This window comes from Neovison vison, chromosome 8 (assembly GCF_020171115.1).
Source record: "Neovison vison isolate M4711 chromosome 8, ASM_NN_V1, whole genome shotgun sequence".
Taxonomy (NCBI): Eukaryota; Metazoa; Chordata; class Mammalia; order Carnivora; family Mustelidae; genus Neogale; species Neogale vison.
This window is the reverse complement of record NC_058098.1, coordinates 53,653,571-53,673,990: the sequence shown is the minus strand read 5'-3', so window position 1 is coordinate 53,673,990 and position 20,420 is coordinate 53,653,571. Positions and strand designations below refer to the sequence as shown.

Sequence of the window (20,420 nt, the reverse complement as noted above, 5' to 3'; positions counted from 1 at the left end):
AAGAAGAATATTATAATCAACTCTGGTGTACTAGAATTTGGGAACTGGATATATTAATGTACAGGTAGGTGTGTATATGTTTGTGCTCACGTGCACACACACACACATATACAGACCTGTGTACACGTGTATGCATTCCTAACTTTGCCTCCTCAAAGTGTCTGGGGGCAGTGATGCCCAAGTAGCAATGTGCGGACTTACCACTCAGATCTTGGCTTCTAGATACCATTTACCACTCAAGGGCACCAAGATTTTTTAGGAAGAGTTCTGCTTTCTAAGCACTGGGTCTAAGGACTGATGGTGGAAAAGCAAGCCTGAAACACTTTCTTGTGAAAAGAAGTGTTCACACAATGATGGGGACAGATCAGAAGGATGTAGAAGCCTGCTTGAATGGGCTTCCAGGGCCAAATCAAGGATGGTCTGAACATAAAAATGAATGATGATACTATGGGGTCATAAGCCATTGAATAAAACAGGAAACTCCAAGTTTATATTCATAGAAATTGAAAAATGGATAAATGAAAAGCATAATGAGCAACAGATAACTTAGTTTCAAAGCACCTACCTACGAAATGCTTATGAATTACCAAAGAAGGAACTCGGCTGGGAAGAAGGCTGGCAGACACCCCCGAGTTCAAGTGATCCAAGTGTATATCTTCACTGCAACTTCACTGGCAACGGGATACAGTGAGAAGGGTGTGTCACTTCTATGACATCTCTGCCAAAGGAAATCCCTGTGATATCCCATTAAATTCATGGTCTGAATTTCATCATGAAAATATACCAAACTTGGGGCGCCTGGATGGCTCAGTGGGTTAAGCCTCTTCCTTGGGCTCAGGTCACAGTCTCAAGGTCCTGGGATCTAGCCCTGCGTCGGGCTCTCTGCCTGGTGGGAAGCCTGCTTTCCCCTCTCCCTCTGCCTGCCTCCCTGCCTACTTGTGAAGTCTCTATCTCTGTGTCAAATAAATAAATAAAATCTTAAAAAAAAAAAAAAAATATATATATATACCAAACTCAAGTTGAGAGCTATCCTGCAAACTCTTCAAGTGTCAAGGTCACAAAAGTAAAGGAAAGCTGAGGACTGTTCTAAACTGAAGGAGACCAGAGAGAACTGCCAACCTGATCTGCTTGCTCCTTTTGCTGTGAAGGACCTCGCCAGAACAATCAGTGCATCTTGAACTGGGCCTGCCCCTTGGATGGTGGCAATGTAACAGTGTTGTAATACGCCATGGTGTAAGGTCACAGTGTAAGTACCCCGAGTTTGCTGGTGCACTGTTAAAGGGCAGTGTGCTGAAGTGCTGCTTCTCAAACTCAGGTACACAGATCACCTGCAGATCTTTTAAAAATGCAGACTCAGATTCAGCTGGTCTGGGTGGAGTGTGAGATTCTGCTTGTCTAACCAGCTTCCAGGTAAGACCCACGCTGCCTGTCTGGGGCAGTAACAGTTAAGAGTTTAGGGAACCTGGGGTGATCATTTACTGTTTGCCCCCCAAATACATAACTTCCTCCTTTTTTGGCCCCAGACTCTGGGGTTCCCTCTGGGAGCAATTGGCTCCCCTCTGTGTACCAGTTTTGGGTCAGATGGTCCTCAGTGCTCAGGCAATGAAGCACGAAATTGGGTGTGATATAACCCATACTCTGGCCACTGTGAAAGGTTCAATGCCCAGTCAGGGCCAGTGGGATGCAAGTCTAGGAGGCTTGGCTGAGCTGGCACAGCCTCAACAACAATCTTCATCTTCTGGAGGCTTCCTAGAATTCCAAGCCGTGCACTGGCTCAGCACTTACCTTTTGCCCTCCAACTCCTAAGGCTTCCAAAGCTTTCTGACCCCCAAATGTGATTCCACCACATGGTACCAATGTAACCTTACTTATTAGCAAACTGAATTTTTACCTGTTTCCTCATCTATGAAATGGGATACCACCCACCTCAAAGGGTTGAGAATTGTATACTGGGATCCACATAAATAAAGCATTTTGAGCTATACCTGGTATACAGTAGATGTTCAATAAATTTTTAATTATTCTGTTTGGCTTTTGGAACCCATGACACACCAAAAGAAAGGATGGCATCTCACGGTATGTCTCAGGTCATTTTCTATACTGAGAGTGACTTAACACAGAGTTCGGGGGTCCCAGAAGATGAGGTCAAACATTTCGCTAGGCAATACTGTTTCCTCTGGATCCAGTTCTTGTATAGCCTATTCCATTCATACCTAACTTGCTCCCATCCTGCACTGAGTTGCCTATATAAATATATATGAAAAGGAAATAAATTAGCAACACTGTAGGTGTCCCCAGGTTCAGTTTTCACTTTCCCAGGCACTGCAAGCTCTGGCCATTGATCTGCAATCCCTTTCTACTGTCTTTATTCTACTGCCATCCTGTGGCCGACCTGTGCCACTGCAATGCTGAGGGTCAGTGTAGCTGAGCTTGCTGTGTGGTCCTCCTGGTGCCCCATGGGGCTCCTTGGGAAGAAGGCAAGGAGTGCAGTTGAAGGGTCTTCTCTAGTCCCCACCAAGAGGCAGAAGCCTGGACATGAATCACCAGTCTTGATCTGATTTCTGTTTGATGAACCTTAGGGCCACATAGTACAGGATCATGAAGGCACCACCAATGCCAATGAGGATGAGGTAGATGGCGTAGAGCGGGTGCGAGTTCAGGCCCATGGAACTGAGGATCTGGGGACACAGACATCAGTGAGCTCCCTGAGAAAACATTCCGACAGGTGTTATCTATTTTTCAAAGGCCTTAGCTACTTACTAGGTCTCCTGGGATAGGGATGGTAAAGTTGCCGACCCCCACGTGGTAAGTGTGCCCTTTGAACTGAATCTGCATCAGGCCTTCAAAACACCAGCGGAGAAAGGAGACTTTGGAAATCCAAGCAGGCACTGAAGACAGTGAGAGCCATGTTACTCACACAGGCTGGCCACGTGCTCCCTGGGAAGAACTCATGAACACAGGGCTCTGGCGGCTCTGCCCCAAGGAAAGCAAGGTCCCTGAGTTGGAAGGAGGGCGGGGAGAGGCCGAAAGGGCCAGAGTGACAGCTTGGGACATGGGGTGGGGTGGAGGGGGCCACGTAGCTGAGGGTGGGTCCCCACATGTTGGATAAGTAACAATTTCAAAGAGTCATTTATGAGGTGTCCCAGCATGGGCTCAGCTTCATGGAGGCAGAGCTGAGAATCTTGAGTCCATGCCCTGATGCCATCACGCACTGAGCCAGGAGCGAGAGGAAGGAACAAGCCCAGCCTGGCTGGTCTGGAGAAGAGAGCAGCCATGGAGATGTGGGCGGGGGCAGACAGTGCCCTACAGAGAAGAGCCACACATGCTCAGATGTGAGTGCATGAAGTGTGCTGGGGACTTCAGAAGAGCAAGGTGGGGGAAACAGGGAGCTAGCCCCCCAGAGGGCCTGAAAAGAGCAGTGACATGGATTTGAACCTTACAAAGTGCCCTCTGCGTGGACGAGGGTCAAGAGGGACACAGAAGGACCAGGGTCACAGGGCTCACTGCGGTGGTCTGAGACCCGACAATAAGGCCAGCCTGGGGGATCAGGCAAGGGGACATTTCAGAAAGATGTGAGAGGCAGAACTGATCTGACTCACTAGAGAATGTGGAGAGTGAGAGAGAATCAAGGGTGACCTCCAGGTGTCAGGTGGGGGATAGAAGGTGCCATCTGCACCCTCTCATGGAGTCATTCTTTGACAAGCAGGACAGTTGGCTCCCAGAAAAACCAGGCTCCACTTGGCTCTAAATGGTGAGTTCTCATCCCCAGGTGAAAGCAGGCTTCATCCAGACCTAGAAGGCCTCAAAAAGCTTGAGCAAGGGAGGGGAGCAGGCCTTACCTGTCCACAGATTGTCCAAGCTTATCATGAAGCCCCCAGTGAGGTAGAAGGAGTTGTAGAGAGCGTTGCCAAAGAAGGAGGATGTATGGAATGTGGGGAGCAGGGCGGCGGCACCCAGCGCCATGATCCTACAGCAGAAGACCACCAGCCACACGAGCAGGAAGTGCAGCAGAAAGGGCTCGAAGCTCGGGTGCAGGTTGGCCAGCCAGTAGGTGGGCATCGCATAAATGATGATGTAGACGCAATGCTCTGGAAGCTCCCCTAGAATCTGCAAAGAGTAGCCCTTGCGAGGGTGTGCAGCTGGTGCCTTCACTGTCATTGTTTTTAAACGTTTAAAGATAATAACCCTCAATGATGCCAACCTCCCCTCCCGCTGACCATCAGGCGTAGCAGGAGGGCCCGTGGGTGCGGGTGTGGGACCCTGAAATGTGAATTCCCTGCTGGTTTCCCTCTGCAGATGCCATGTTTGCCATCTGGGACAGTTCAGAGCAGTTTCCCCCAGGGAGGCCATGTGGCCTGGTGACAAATGGAAGTCAGGCATCTGTTCTGTTTCAAGTCCCCACCCTGCCTGCCCAGACCTAACAGCTATGGGGCTTTGAGACAACTGCATAACCTCTCTGAGCCTCCACTTCCTGGAAATAAGTATAGTAACAGCCAGTCTGCTTCCTGGAGATGTTGTGAAATCAGAGAGGTGAAGTATGCTGGTTGTTTCTTTCTTTTTCCCTTCTTTCCTTCCTTCCTTCCTTTCTTTCTTTCTTTCTCTCTTTTTCTCCTTCCTTCCTCCCACACCCCACCCTTTTTTTCCCTAAGGTTTCTGCTGACCAGAAAAGTGTCATTCCTAGTCCCACAGTACTGGCCTTCTGGTAAATGTTTTAAAAACAGCATGCCTCTGAAAGTCCCCTAGCAAATGTGACATCTTTAATCCCAGATGAGGCACAGCCCTCTAGTTCAGCAAAATACTTCTCTGGAGCTTTTGTACAATGCAGTGTAGCTTTCTCAGACCCTGCCCTCAACCTGGTCACTTGCTCTCAGCCCTGACCAGTCACCTTAGTAAAGAAATATGGACCAGGAGTGTAGAGACCATCTTCCAGTTCATAGTAAAGCATTGCCCTCTCTGAGTGACCTAAAAAGGGGTAGAAAAGGAGAATGAAAGTGACATTAATTTTCAGTGTTTTTGTTTTTGAATCTCTCTTAGTATAATTATAAATAGTCACATTGACTAAATGGCTTCTATTTTTAAAAAGCAGGCAGAGTTAAACCATCCTAATTTAGATGTTTGTAATTCTGTGACTTGTGCATTGCTGTCAAGTGTAATTCCTGCTATAATAAGAATGCCTAAGACTCCTGGGTAATCTGCTTTCATTTGCATACTAATATTAATGTGCGAACATTAAAAACAATCACCACCTTTTGTTTTGCAATCATGGTGAAACTGTTCAGCAAACCCATTCTCCTCAGGAGTGTGGAGGAATATAGGCTGGCTTTGGACCAGCTCAGAGGAATGAACAACGCTGTGTCTTCTGGCTCTTTCAGGTGTGGGTCACAAGAGAGCAAGCAACACTCACATTTGGCAATGACATCCAGGACCACGTTGAAAGGGATGAGAGCTCCGATCATGAACAAGAGGGCAGCTGTGTCCATGAAGGAGACCTTGATGGCCCCGTGGCCGTAATAGAGGAACCCGATGACCAGGGACATCAGGCAGGCCTCTGCTCCATGGATGAGGAGAGTTGGCAGGTCTCGGAAGTCGTTGAAAATCTGACGACTTAGAAGACAAAAGAGGTGCCAAGGGAACAATATATACCAGCCCTGTCACACTGGCAATGTCATTTAATCTCTGTAAGTCTCTCTTTTCTCATCTGTAGAATGGGAATAGCACTACCCCCTCACAAGGACTGTGAGACTCAAATGAGATCATTGGTGAAAGCACCTGTCTCACACTAGGTACACAATAATTTACTTTATCAACTATCAACTATCAACTTACTATCAATGTATCAACTGTGAAATTTTACTTAAAGACATTATCCTAAGGAAATAACCAATCAGGTGTGTAAAGACATATGTACAAGGATTGTTGTCACAGCATTACTTGTCATAGCAAAAGCCTAAAAAAAAAAGGAACATGACTATGTTCTTAGCAGGAAAGTAAATTATGGAATGAAAATTTTGGAATGCTGAAGAAGACCTAGTCAGATGAAAGGTAGACACCTATTCTATATGAGGCCAAAAACAAAAAAAAATGGTTACAGAACAGTATGCAAAGTATGATCACATTTACATATTAAAATGCTGCATGTATGGGAGTATCTGGAAAGAAACACACCAAACATGTGGGTCTAGTTTTTTCTGAGGCCTGATGTGACAGTAACCTTTCCTTTCCACTTGAGTTTCTCCTGTATTGTCTGAATTTTTCACCACAATCCTATGAAATTTCTCCAATCATCTGGCCAGTAAGGACATTTTAATTTTGCTTAAAGAATAAAAGTTGCAAAGAGCATTAGTGGTGGTCTTGGTGACAGTGGTTTTTAAAAATGATTCTACCTGTTGCTTTTTCCTCCAAATTCACTTTAGATAGAAAGGGCTTGTGGGACAGGGTTTGTGGCAGTGGAGTGAAATGTCAGATAATTACCGGATCAGCATGGTGAACTGCTGCATAGAGCCAGGCAGCTCAATGGGAGTTGGGGGCTGGTCGGTGTCCTGGGGGAGGGCCCGGCTGTCAAGAAGAAGGGTGTGACATGGGGTGAGGGCATGACTGCCTTCTATAAGGAGCTCTCCACCCAGAGCCACCCTGGCTTGCCTTACCTCTCTGGGCAAGTGCCCTCACCCAGCTCCCTTGCCTCGGCTCTCCACAGAAAGTCATCAAAGCCATGAACTTTTTCTCGAAACAAGGCCGCAAGGGACTGAGCCTTCTCTCTGGTGGCCACTTCCTGCTCTCTGCTTTGTCTGTCGATGCTAGTCAAGTCCACTGTAAGGAGAGGATGCGGGGCCATGGGTGGCTGGGTCTCTGTACCTGTTCACAGGCGAGGAGCTTGACGCAAGACCAGTTCACAATGCTGGTCAACCCTTGGGGGCTCCAGGACATGCTCTCCACCCTCTGAGAGTGGACCATGAAGTGAAGAGCAGAGAAGAGAGAGGCAGAGAGGCACCCAGGGCTGGCCTCCCACCCTGCTGGGCCTGGCCACATCCAATTCAGGGGAAAGCCTGTTGCAGGGGAAGGGTAACACCAGAGGCCCTGTGGGCCCTGGCCCCCATCCCAACACCCAGGCTCATTATGGAGACATCCCTAGAAAAGAATGGAAAGCACTGGACCTTTGGAGCCAAAGGTCATGGCACAATTATGTCCTGGCTCCAACTCCAGCCATTTAAGAAACCTGAGATGAGGACTCAGCCTCCCCGATGTTCCTGCCCATGGGGAGAAGGTGGGCTGGCCATGAGACAGTTGGGCACTCTGAGCACCAGGCAGTTCTAGTTCTCACTGTAAATTAGTAATTTGGCTCCATCAGCAAGCTATCTAAAAGGGAAGAGTGTTTTGGCCAGAGGGTGTCCAAGTCTGGACAATTCTAAGTAGAGCTGTCGCTGCTCTCCAGGCTGCTCAACACCCACCTCCGTACTATTTCTGGGGAGCATCTGGGAACCCCAGCCACAGCTCTACTCTCATGGGGCTCCTGCATGTCGGAAAGGCACACCACCCAAACATAACCAGGGCCCTCCTGAGCCCAGTTTTACTCCAGGCCGGAGTGTGGCTCACCTCCCACTATTCCCCCTCTTAACCTCTGTCTCTTCCTTCCTGCCATTTTCATGACATGTCCTAAGGCAGGATAATGTCTAGGAGGAGTCTTATAAAATGCAATATTCTCCTTAGTGTATAGGCCTGTAGCTCAGAACACCAGACTCTCTGGGTACTACCAGGCCCTGTACCCCAGATTGGTAGGTGGTAGGCAAGAGCCCCCCCTCCCCAAATGATAACAGTATAAAGAAAAAGGTTTTTTTTTCAGGTTTGTTGTGGACATTTGGCGTCTAGTAACCCCTCTCTGGGGTTACTGCACATTGCTCCCTTTGGCCAGGATGACAGGGGCCCTGTGAGTTCACACAGTGTGAGTGCACAAGGGCTGGCAGGCTGGAGAGAGTGGCCTGTCCTCCTGGGGGAGGGATGGATGTTGGATGCTGGGAGGAGGATGTGGGCCCAGGGCCAGGAGTTAGGATGGGAGGTCAGATACACTGGCTATGAGTCCCAATTTTGTGCCTTACAAGTTCTCTGCAAGGGGTTTAACTTTTCAGGCTTTGATCTTCTCATTTGTAAGGACGGAGATGACCCTGGCAGGGCTGTGAGAGTCCACGGGAAACCCTCTGGAGCTTGGTGCCTTTGGGCCCAGTGTCTACCCTTAAGGACATGGTCCCTGTTGTCATGGTTATTGGTGACGCCCTTGCCACACTGGAGTATCTTGGGAGGAAGCCAGGGGCTCCAGGTGACAAATTAGACAAGCCACAGCTCCCGTCTCCCCCGGTGCTGGTGAAGCTGTGTGGCCTGGCCAGCAGCCATGACACTCCTCGGCATTCAGGATCCAGGCATCTGCTTTCAGGTCAGGCAGCTATAAAGACAACTGCCTCCCCAGGAATGAAGGAATTGGCTTACCCTATGCTGAGAGCTCAGAACCCCAAGCAGAAAGGCCTCTCTGGGATGACACAACAATTTTCCTACCTAGAGATTCACTGACCAGGACCTCCAAATGGCTCTGAGCTCCTGTTCCCTGGGCCCCTCTCTCCCATCCAGTGCCTTCAGGCTCTCTGCCTCTGTGAGGGCACCAGGGCACGGCTTTAAGATTTCCTGGTGGCCTCCTGACCTTGGGTGCCCTAAGTTTCCCTACAGAGTCTGAATAAAGACCACAATTCTAGAAACTGGTCCAAACCTTCCTGGATTCTATCTCCTCCAGCCACTGGAATTCTCGTAGGCTTCTTATCCATTGTGCGCAGGAGAAATCTGCTTTATTCGGGCCTTTTGTTTCTAGCATTTGATACTTGGCAAAGGGACACACGTTCTATAGCCGCTGTGCCCGCCCCCCTCCTAGGCCCTGCTCCCCTGAAGCCTCTGAGCTTCCCTCCCGGAATCTCTCCACCAGACCCTGGCGGGGTTCGGTGGGTGGAGGCACCGCCCGGCAACTCACCGTAGAAGTCGGCAGGGTTGCTATAGCGAGGACAGGGGTGGCCGATGGCTGTGAAGTATTGCACCATGTGCTGGGCTGCCCCGAAGTAGATGGTACTGCCGGACGTCATCAGGAGGACCAAATCAAACAGCCTGAAGATGTCCGACCGAGGCTGGTGGAGGGAGATGAGCACCAACCGGTTGCCTTTGGCCAGCCGGGACAGGGTTTTCACCAGGTTGTGGGCCGTGAAGCTGTCGAGCCCGGAGGTGGGCTCATCCAGGATGAGGATTCCTTTCCAGCGGAGAGAGGGGCCTCGTGAGCCAGTGGGACTCCGGCTGGCCCGGCCCGAGCCCGGCGGGCGCCGCGGCCCCACCTCGCGCGCTCACCTGGATTCCACAGCAGCTGCACCCCGATGCTGACTCTGCGCCGCTCGCCGCCCGACACGCCCCTCACGTACGCGTTGCCCACACGCGTGTTGGCGCACTGGCGCAGGCGCAGCTCGGCGATCACGTCGTCCACCTGCGGAGAATGGCTGGCTTTTAGACGCCGGGCGGTGCGCCTGGCTCGGGGCTACGTGAGTGTTGTCCCCCAGCGCAAAGCGCCTGCCCTTCCGAATGGGTTTGCGCGCCAGCCTTCACTGGCCCACGCTGTGTTTGTTCCCGCATTCTTTCCGCTTGTCCTGAGAGGATCCCACGTGCAGGCCGTGGTGTCATGTTGGAAATGTGGCCGCGCCCTGGGGACAAGACAGCTGGGCTCCCTGCCCACCCTGAGGGCAGGAGAACAGGTAAATAGAGGCGCCTCACACATTCTGCCCTGTGCCGTGAAGGGAACTGGCCAGGGCCCGGGCGGCTTACAGAGGGTTGTGGGGGTTTAAAGGTGGTCTGAGGGCCAGGCTGAGCGAACGGTTGGAAGGATGGTGAGCTGGGAGGCTCAAACTCGACCTGGAGCTGGGCCCTGAGGCAGGGAGGGAGAGTGGGAGAGGGGAAGGATGTCATGATTTCTTGGGGTCACCAGGATCAGGTAGTTACCCTTTCGTCGCGCTGAGCCTGGGAGAAGGTTCTGGGCAGGCGTAGCTGGGCAACAAAAGCCAGGGTCTCACGGACGGTTAGGTTAGGGAGCAGCTGGTCGTGCTGGCGCACGTGGGCCACATGCTTCCTCACCAGCTGAGGCGTGCTGGGCTGCCCATTGATCCAGATTTGGCCTGACTTAATTTTGCCGCCGTAGTCCCTCCCGGTGATCACGTCCAGCAAAGAGGCTCTCCCATAGCCTGTGAAGCCACCATAGACATTCTGAGAGCAGAGCTGTGGGGGCCAACCTGGAAGCCACGGCATCCCACACACTCTCCAGCCACCCTGGACTGCTCTGTCCTTGCAGCAGTGACCAGCCCCTAGGGAAAGTGGCACAGCTTTTGGACCCGGATGGGGCAGTCCCAACACCTGGAGCTCCAGGCCTCTCACCTGCAGCCAATTTGATACCGTTAAGGCGCTGGAGGCACATGGATGCTGGGGGTTCAAGCCATTTAGCCAGGGGCTGCATGGCAGAAGAGGGCTGGAGTCCTGGCCCTGGCTGCGTCTGAAGTAGATGCCTGTTTCCACCTCTAATAAGCCCATTTCTTTATCAAGTAGTGCTGGTGTTAATTGCCCCATGAAGCTTAGCCATTTTTGGGTGGTAAAAGTGCCAGCAACCTTTGGCTCAGAAGCTGGCTTTGTGGGGAGGACTAATTTTGGAGAATTAATAGGGTGTTTAAAAAAAATATTTATTTATTTTAGAGGGAGAGAATGAGTGGGCGGGAGGGCAGCGGGAGAGGGAGGGAATCTCAAGCAGACTCCCAACTGAGAGAGGAACCCAGCATGGGTCTTGACCTCACAAATAGGGTGTTTTTTAAAAATGCAAAACTGGAACTTACTTTCGGAAATAAGGAGGAAAAAAATAGAGGAATAATAGATGTGGACATGATTTTAAAACTAAGCCACAGTATACACGTGTATTTCTCTATATTTGTCTTTCTCCTGTTTTAATCTGTGGTACTTTTTACTCTCTAGAAAAAGTGATCTGTTGCCCTAAGTTAACACCATCCCCCTCTGAGTGACAGCAATTGCTATTGATTTGGGGGAAGTGTCTGATTGGATCAGGTTTCCAGAAGCATTTGATGAGACTCTTTGACAGCCATTTAAGCTGTGAATGCCAGTTGGGCTGTAGCTGTGAGAACACTGAAGACAGCTAGGGTTGACGCTCTGCCCCATTCCCCCCATGTGAGGGTTTGGTTTCTTTACTATCAATTTCTTTCAGAGAGCAATTTAAAAAAAAGTTTTTATTTTTTTGAGAGAGAGAGCACAAGCTGAGCAGGGACCCCAACATGGGGCTCCATCCCGGGACCCTGGGACCATGACCCAAGCCAAAAGCAGACACTCAACCTACTGAGCCACCCAGGTGCCCCTCAGAAAATTTTGCAACTTGTTTTCAAACAGGGAAGAGCCAATACACAAATGTAACCACCTCTCCTTGCCATACACACATGCTTCTTGCAAGAAGCCCCATGCCTCCAGTGCAAAAAAGCAAAACTCAAGAAGCCTCTCCACTAATCCTTACGCTTACTGATCAGAGGTTCTCACACTAGAAAGGGACTTGCATGCCACCTCCAAGTTACACCTCATTCAAGGTCCCTGAGAACATAAGTAGAGCAAAATATTCAGAGAAACCAGAGTGGAGTGCTCTGGTCCTGCTCCCTATCCAGGCTCAGATATTAGATCCAGGATCAGAGATAGCTGGGGACTTTGTCAACATTCATAGGTAAAATGGGATTCCCAATCAGGAGTTCAAAGACCACATTTCATAAACATTTTATGAGAGGTATGAGTGGCCTTTCCAGTGGAGATTGCCTAGTGAAACTGGGCAGACCTGCAGACCAGAAGACAACACCAAAGGCATTCAAGGGCCTTATAAAATAGCAGGAGTCTCCAGTTAAATATATTCATTCATTGGAAAACACCTTTGTTACTACTGCTGATTCTGCAGAAGGAGCCAAAGTATCTGGGGCAACGTTTTTATTTATTATAAATTATGCTGAGCATTCATCCATTCTTTGTTTCATTCTTAATTTCTTAAGCAGAGTAAGAGCCACAGGATGTATAATTGATAAATCTTTCTAAGAAATCATTTAGGGGGATCTGGGTGGCTCAGTTGGTTAAGCAACCAACTATTGATTTTTTGGTTCAGGTTATGTTCTCAGGGTCCTGAGATTGAGCCCCTTGGTGGCAGGTTTCACACTCAGTGGGGAGTTTACTTGAGGTTCCTCCCTCCTCCCCTCAACCTCTCTCTCAAATAAATAAATCCTAAGGAGAAATCACTTAAATAATTTCAGTCAAGTAAACCTGAAGCTAAATAACATTGAGCCTAGAGTCAGAAGTCCTGGAGACTACTCAGTTTCTCTGAACTTCACTTTCCTAAGGGATGCTAACAGCTCTCAGGGTAAGCGTAGTGAGTATTAATTGTGATGACTCTGAGGCTTAGTGGAAGTGCCTCTACAGGGCCCACATATTCCCCATATTCTCAGTTCATGAAGGAAAAAGCATATAGAACAAGAAAAACTACCAGGAGTTACCAAAATAAAATTGGCCTATGAAGTGTCTCTTGTTTTCTTGTTCAGATCAGAATTACAGAGGCAGGGCCAAAAGTGGGCAGGACTTGACCTGTGGGTGTTATTGAAGTTACAAAGTGCATTGGCACACATTATCTTATTTGATCTTCGGTTAGATAATAAATAGAATTTCCCTATCAGAAGACTAAAAATTTGGAGATGTTCAAAAGTTCAGTAATCTTTACTTCTGGAAATGATTAATTAAAAGGTATAACATGTTCTCACACCATGTAAGAGAGAAATGCCCTGATCTGGGAATCAGAAGATCAAAGTTCTAGTTCCAACTCTGCATGAAATATATGTTCTTAGGTGAATCACTCACTTTTCTAGACTTTAGAAAATTTTTTTTGTCAAATGAAGGTGTGCATGTGTTGAGGGGAAACAGGAGGATACTCTAGAGATATTGATGACTGAAAATACTGATAATTTAAAAACCTTCCTTTAAAAGAGGCTTCCAAACTGGTAAGGAGAAAGAAAGAATACACTGGAGAGAGTAAACTTTGTTCTCCAAGGCTCCATTCACCTTTGGCATTGTATAAGTTTAAGTTTAGCCTGTGGAAGTGACTCTGAGGCACTCCAAGAATCTGGATCTTTGCAAGTGTTTGAAGCCTACACTAAGACTTAGAGGGCCTCTCTGAGAAGTGGGAATTGCAGCAGGAGCTGTGCCTACCGGGTCGTAGGGCAACAGTGAGTGAATGTCCCTGGTGGTGGAGGAGTCCCCTGACAAGAACATTGAATTCTGGAGCTGACTGATGATCTTGGAAAGGTTGTTGCTTTGTCTCAGTATGGGTGTTAACTAGGGACCAGGCCCTGGCTACCGCTTCAAGAGGCATATTTGTGATTCATAATGATGGCGACTGCCTGAGAGATAGTAAATGGAGGAACTGGGATTTGAATCCAGGTTTGTCTGACCCAGAACCTGTGCTCTCACCCACTCTGCTCTGCTGTTCTATTCATCAGCAAGGGTTCTGTGAGGAGCATCCATCTTTCTGAGGGGCTGGTCTGCTTTCCAGGAGAGACCGAACCCATTACTATTTGCCCTTAGTGGTACCTGAGCTCCCTATGATGGCCAGCATCTGCCCACTTCTCACTTTGAAGCTCAGGTTTTGGATGCTCAGATCACAAGAATCCTTGTGAGATGTCCAAGGCATCTTGAACTGAGCCAGCTTCTTAAACCAGGGCACCTGGGAGTCCATATCGACCTGTGGGGAAACATTGTAAGGTTCCTCAGAGAGCTGAGTGCTCAGAGGGTTTCAGCAACTTCTAGTCACCTCTATATAGGATACACAACAGGTTGAGGGGCCCATGCCCAGGTTCTATCAAGCATGAGTTTGGCGCCCCTGCCGAGACCCTGTGCTGAGAACCTGAAGCTTCTATTTCCAAGTCTGAAGTTGAGACATGGGAAGCAAGTACAACAGCAGAACAGAAAGGAAAATACAACATAAAGCAAAATGATGTCTTCGCTTAAGGATAATAATTTATTAATGATTTATTAAGGGTTTACCATGTACAAGGCATTGTGTAAATCTCTTTCAAGTTCACATAGCTAATGAGTGGCAGAGCAGAGAAAGGTTATGGTGTGCCTCATTAGCTTGTTCTAACATCTATTTACAGGAAGCCTGGGTTGGGCCTCTGAGGTTCAGTATTGCAGCCCCCAGCATGTTCCATTTGGACCAACTGGGGTCTGCCCCCAGGTGGGTCTGGGAAATGGAAGTCTTGAATCTGACCAGAGGTACCCTGAAAGCCTCTGAAAGGCCAGCGGTCCTTGCATTCTGGATGTCTTATTAGTTCAAGGGACAGTATATTTTGCAAACAAATAATAATAAAACGTAAAGTGGTGAAACCTGAAGTCTGTAGAATGGTGTCATGGTATTGTTAATTTCTTAGTTTTGTTTGTTTTCCACTGGGTAATGCAAGATGTTAACATATTAGGGAAAGTTGGGCAAAGGGTATATGGAAACTCTTTACCATTTTTTTAAGATTTTATTTATTTATTTGACAGGCAGATCACAAGTAGTCAGAGAGGCAGGCAGAGAGAGAGGGGGAAGCAGGCTCCCTGCTGAGTAGAAAGCCCGATGCGGGGCTCAATCCCAGGACCCTGAGATCATGACCTGAGCTGAAAGCAGAGGCTTAACCCACTGAGCCACCCAGGGGTCCTTCTTTACTATTTTTGTAAAGTCTAAAATTATTCCAAAATCTGAAGCTAAAAAAAGTTTGAGGTTTTTTCCTCCCCCACAGTTCACATAATTTATGTTTTTTTTAAAGATTTTATTTATTTGACAGACAGAGATCACGTAGGCAAAGAGGCAGGCAGAGAGAGAGGGGGGAAGCAGGCTCCCTGCTGAGCAGAGAGCCCGATGTGGGGCTCGATCCCAGGACCCGAGATCATGACCTGAGCCAAAGGCAGAGGCTTCAACCCACTGAGCCACCCAGGCACTCCTCACATAATTTATGTTTTAACAAAGGTCTCGTTCTCTTAGCCTATCAACCTCCAGCTATGTTATGTGTAGTTGAGGGCATTCCTGTACATTCACTCAACATATGAGGCATTAACATGGCCGGCATGGGCTCACCCTTCAGTTCTCACTTGGAGGATCATTTGGCCTTCCCTGCCCACTCCTCCCACTTCTCCTCAGGTGTGCTTCTACCTGGTAGCTGAGATCTTGGACCTCCAAGGTGTTGGACTGGCCACTGTAGGTGAAGTATAGGCTGTTGTCACTTTCGGAGGAGAATAAGCTGTCCTGGAGGCCCTGCTGGAAGACATGACAGGTGAGGGGTTCCTTCAAAAGCTGCTGAGCACTTAAGAGAAAACAGGGAGGAGACCCAGGAGGTGAGAGCAGCAACTAGGGTGATTGAGAACTGAATAACGTGCATTTGGGCAGGTGGATCCCAAGGGCTATGAGAAAATAGGAGCATCCGTGAGGGCGAATTTGTCCTTCCCTGCAGAGGGTGTTTTGGGACTTCTCTCCAGCACAGCTCCTGGCTCTAGAAAACTCAGTCTCAAGATTGGTGGAGCCTGGACCCAGGCAGCCTATGATGGACAAGACTCAGACTCTGGACTGGAGAGAGCTTTGTGAGCTTCTGTGCTCTGACGGCACCTGAGCTGGGGGTTGGCCCAAAATTTCTCTTTCCTGCGTCTGGCTTATTATCTCCTAATGCCAGACAGACTCCCATGTACCTGACATGTGAGAGGAAATAGATATCAAAAAGCTAATGCTCAATATTTGGAAGACACCATCTTTGGAAAAGTTGCATTTTATTCTAATGATGAGTTTAGCACAACACAGCCATTCAGAATGCTGTTGGGAGGTTTCAGAAGAAGTCCCTATCACTGTCATGGTCATCATCATCATCTTGCTGTTGTTGGAGTGATCCTATATTTGTAAATCAGTTAAATCAGTGTTTCATGGTGTCAGCTGATATCTTTGGTATTAGCCATCAGCAGATCTGAATTCCTTCTATTTTATCAGTTCAATCATTTAAATCATTGAGGTTCCCCAAAAGAACAACCTGCCTAGAAAAGTTTCTATTTTTTTTTTAAGATTTTATTTATTTATTTGTTAGAGTGAGAGAGAAAGAGCACAGGCAGGCAGAATGGCAGGCAGAAGCAGAGGGAGAAGCAGGCTTCCCGCGGAGCAAGGAGCCTGATGCGGGACTCAATCCCAGGACCCTGGGAATATGACCCGAGCCAACTGAAGCACCCAGGCGTCCCGAAAGGTTTCTATTTTTCTATTTTTATTTATTTATTTATTTTTAAAGATTTTATTTATTTATTTGACAGAGATCACAAGAAGGCAGAGAGGCAGGAAGAGAGAGAAAGAGGGAAACAGGCTTCCTGCTGAGCAGAGAGCCCGATACGGGGCTTGATCCCAAGACCCTGAGATCATGACCTGAGCCGAAGGCAGAGGCTTTAACCCACTGAGACACCCAGGTGCCCCTATTTTTCTATTTTTAAATGCATAACATTTTTCTTTCTTTTTTTAGTGCAGGATAAAGTGTATTTATTAACAAGTTCCAGTTGACCCCGATCTTTTTCCCAAGAGCTGCTCTTCTCACACTGATGTGTTCTTCAATCAAGCGTCCAGTACTTACTGGGAGCCCATATCACTCTTTTCAGTCTTGGGTTTGGATGTGACAAAGATGGTTTCTGAGAAGCTTAGCTTTTTTTTTTTTTTAATTGAGGTAAAATTGGTATATAACATTATATTAGTTCAGGTATACAACATAACAATTCCAAATTTGTGTACACTGCAAAATGGTCACTACACTATATCTAGTCACCATCTGTCACCATGCAAAGAAGCTTAGGTTTTAATGAATGGGACAGGTGGTTAGGATGGAGCATGACAGGCCTAGGTATAGAGGCAAGCTGACCTCAAGCATCCATTCAGGGTATATTTACACTGTGTACGCAATGCCTACCTGTGCTTTGTGTGAAAATAAACTGACTTATGACTTATGTGAAAATAACATCCAAAAGTCTCTGTCAGACTTAGCTGTAGTAGTGGAGGTCAGAGGTCCTCTGAAAGGATGTTCCAGCCCCATGGGAAAGGAGGGAAATCAGTATAGGCGATAGTCTATGGCAGCAGCCTCTGAGTAAGTAGTCCCTAGAGTTCCACGGCAGTATGGAAACAACAGACCATAGCTACTTATCTTGTCTGATGTTAGAACTATTACCATAAAGATCCTAAATTATACAGGAAAAAAAATGGGAAAGATGAATGCCTCATTTAGCAGAAGGGCCATCTCTGGGAAACAGAGAAGAATGCAGGAGAGAAGGTTACAGAGAAAGGCGAAGAGAGCGAGCCTCAGAGCTCCTGGTAATTAGTGGTGCGTACGTGAGGGTTCATTATTCTATATTCTGATGTGTCTGAAACATTTTAAAATATGTTTTCCAAGTGAGAGTGAGAGAGCTAGTAGAACTCCAGAATTCTTCTGCCACCTTGCCTCTTAGTTGTCAGTACATCTAAGGCAGGAGCTGGCCGTGGAGAAGGAGGAGGGCCCAGGGTCTGTGACCTCAAAGATGGAGAAGGAGATCTCTTGGGGGAGATTGAGGGCAGCTGAGAAAGGTGCTGCATTCCAGGCAGGTTCAACTCTGCACCAGCCATCTAGAGACTACCTTCCTGGACCTGCACAGGTAGGGAAAATTTCAGAGGAAGAATTCGTTGCTGGGTTGGGGGCAGCCTCTGTTCCGTTTTGAAATATTTCCTTGGCCCCAGGAAGGATTTATTAGACTCTTCCTGAGGTTTTGACAAATCCTCTGTATTTTTCAAATACTTAAATATCTATTCAGCTGACATCTTAATCAGTATAACTGTCAGTACATCACTTGAATTTCTGACAGGTGACACCCAAAAAAAGCAAAAGCAGGTTTATTTGTAGGTAACCTGCTTGGCTCCTGCTGAGCTACATTGTAATTTCTCCTTGTATTAACTTCTGATCAAATTCCCGAGTCAGAAGCATAGATTAGAAAGGAACTCTGGGAGCACAGAGCCCAAGTTCCTTATTCTAAGTTGAGGAATCCATGCCCTTGAGTAGTGATGGCGCTGAGGACTCCATGCCTGGTAGAAACATGCAGGGTTTACTCCTGGTTGAGAGGGTGAGCCTGGGCCTTTACTAAAATGGTCAGACCAGATCTCACACATCTTTGCCCTGAGGACTGGGGCCCTCTTGGGCTATGCTTCTGCCCAGGGACTGAGGAGTCTGTGGGCCAAGGACACTTGCCACTCCAGGCATCCCAGGCCAGAGGGCCAGTTGTCTGTGGAGTGTGAATGCAATGTGGGTAGGCAGGATGGTATGACCACATAAGGGTGTGTGAGTCATGAGTAGAGCTAGGGTTGGGCAGAGAAGGGGGAACAGGCTGTAGCTTGGGCTGGGAGCTGGCTCCCCTATGCCCGCACATTATAGCTGCTGCTCCAAAATTTTCTAGAATTTCTGAATTTACACCTGATCTTTCAGGATGTGAGGAAGGTATGTCAAGAAGATAGAAACTGTTTTCAAGTGCTTAGCTTGATTGATAATTTTATTTTATTTTTTTTTAAAGATTTTATTTATTTGACAGAGATCACAACTAGGCAGAGAGGCAGGCAGAGAGAGAGAGAGAGAGAGAGAGGAGGAAGCAGGCTCCCTGCTGAGCAGAGAGCCTGATGCAGGACTCGATCCCAGGACCCTGAGATCATGACCTGAGCCGAAGGCAGCGGCTTAACCCACTGAGCCACCCAGGCGCCCAGCTTGATTGATAATTTTAAAACCTCTAGACATAAGATATGTAGCCCTCATTCTGTTGTTCCAGATGCCTTAAATGTTGGGGGTAGATTGTCACTTGGAACCTTGAGTAAGAGGATTGGAGAAAAGGAAACTGGAAACAGTAGGCATTCCTGGATGTTTGATTTGGGCATTTGTTTGCATTCCATGCTGTGGTGGCTGAATTGTCAGACCTTTTCGGCAGAAAGCGTCCCCAAAGCCACTGCTGACTTTATATCATATTCAGGCCATGAACACTGAAGTCTCAGCTCCTAGGAGTCATTTCTTGGCAAGGACTGGCTGTGTTTGCACATCAGAAGTGGCTGTTTGTCATGGCTGCAGAGAGAACTAGGAACGTGCTGGGTAGAAGTCACATCCTAGCAACTCAGGGCCAGACTAGGTGACCTGTGGCCTTCCCTGTTGGGTGTGGAGTCCTTAGACCTTCTTGTCTTTCCCTCCTCTCCATGGCAGGCAAAGACAGCAAGCTGGTCTGGGGTGAGGTGGAGATAGAAGGTGGGCTCTGCTCTATTTCCATCTTCCAATTTAGCATCCTGCTTCAAATCCAACCCACACCCTGATTTTAGCCAAAGCCCATTTCTCAAGTAAACATTTCTCATGTAAGATAAGGGTAGAGAACTTGTGCCCCAACCTCATGTCCCCCTGGCTGCCCTCTGTCCCTTCTAGCTCTCTCTGGGGTCTTATGTTTGCCTGTTGTAGCCACGTTTTGTGCATAAATTCTCATGTTCCCATAGAAGTCACCTGCCATCCTATCTCAGCAGTTTACTGGATCGGACTCTGAGCTTGACAGACACACAGATGAAGGAGACACTGCAGAGTCCCTGGTATGTGTGAAAACATTTCTGCTTTGGAGTCTCATTCAGAAAAAGCTACATCAGCCCAAGTCACAAACAGGAACATCATTTCCTTGTAGGAGTGTTTCTTCATGCAGGAAGTGACCTCAGAGGCCCCCTACCCACCCCGTCCCCTAAATCCCTTCCCCTCAGCCCTTTAATGCCCAGGAAATAGAGTCCTGCTGCCATGTTCTCCCTCTCCTTGTGGTCCTGGTGGAGTTAAAACAAAGTTCCTGAGGGAGGAAAGAAAGGTCCCATTTGCTCCCGCCCCCCATGACTGAGGTGACTGCCCATCACTCACAGAGGCATCCTGGGGAGCAGCCCTGTTCCACAGTCCTCTCTTCTCTGAGGCCTTCTCAGCCATGGGGCCCCGTGGTGTCTGTGCCCCTCTGCTGCAGCTTCCTTTCCACCTCAGTGGCTACCGGACAGCACCAGTGTATTGTCTTTCTCAGGGCTGGGTAGTCTCTGGCCTTGGTTCAGTATGCCTCTCTCCTAGCACTCCTCCCAGGCTGGCCCTCCTACAAACACAGGCTGTGCGTTCTGCCCACTGCCAAGATAGCACACACACTCTGGGTAAAGGTACATCAGATAATGGCATCCGTGGCCAAACTCCAGTCCTGCTGTTGGAAAGGTCTGGGGAGGGATACCAGAGCACGGTGAGGAGCAGGCGGGGCAGTGTGTTCCTGGCTCCTTTACTGAGGCTTCT

General features: G+C 48.2%; 1 protein-coding gene across 1 annotated transcript; it reads right to left on the bottom strand.

Moving 5' to 3' along the window:
• Positions 1-2,540: 2,540 nt before the first annotated feature.
• Positions 2,541-20,078, bottom strand: ABCG8 (ATP binding cassette subfamily G member 8). The gene is made up of 13 exons (XM_044262413.1): positions 20,016-20,078; positions 15,269-15,370; positions 13,672-13,822; positions 10,012-10,250; positions 9,370-9,502; positions 9,005-9,274; positions 6,645-6,807; positions 6,472-6,555; positions 5,405-5,604; positions 4,886-4,962; positions 3,840-4,107; positions 2,761-2,888; positions 2,541-2,678 (listed from the first exon to the last, which is right to left on the bottom strand). The coding sequence occupies exons 1-13, from the start codon at positions 20,076-20,078 to the stop codon at positions 2,541-2,543; spliced, it is 2,016 nt and encodes a 671-aa protein (XP_044118348.1).
• Between the last annotated feature and the right edge of the window lie 342 nt (positions 20,079-20,420).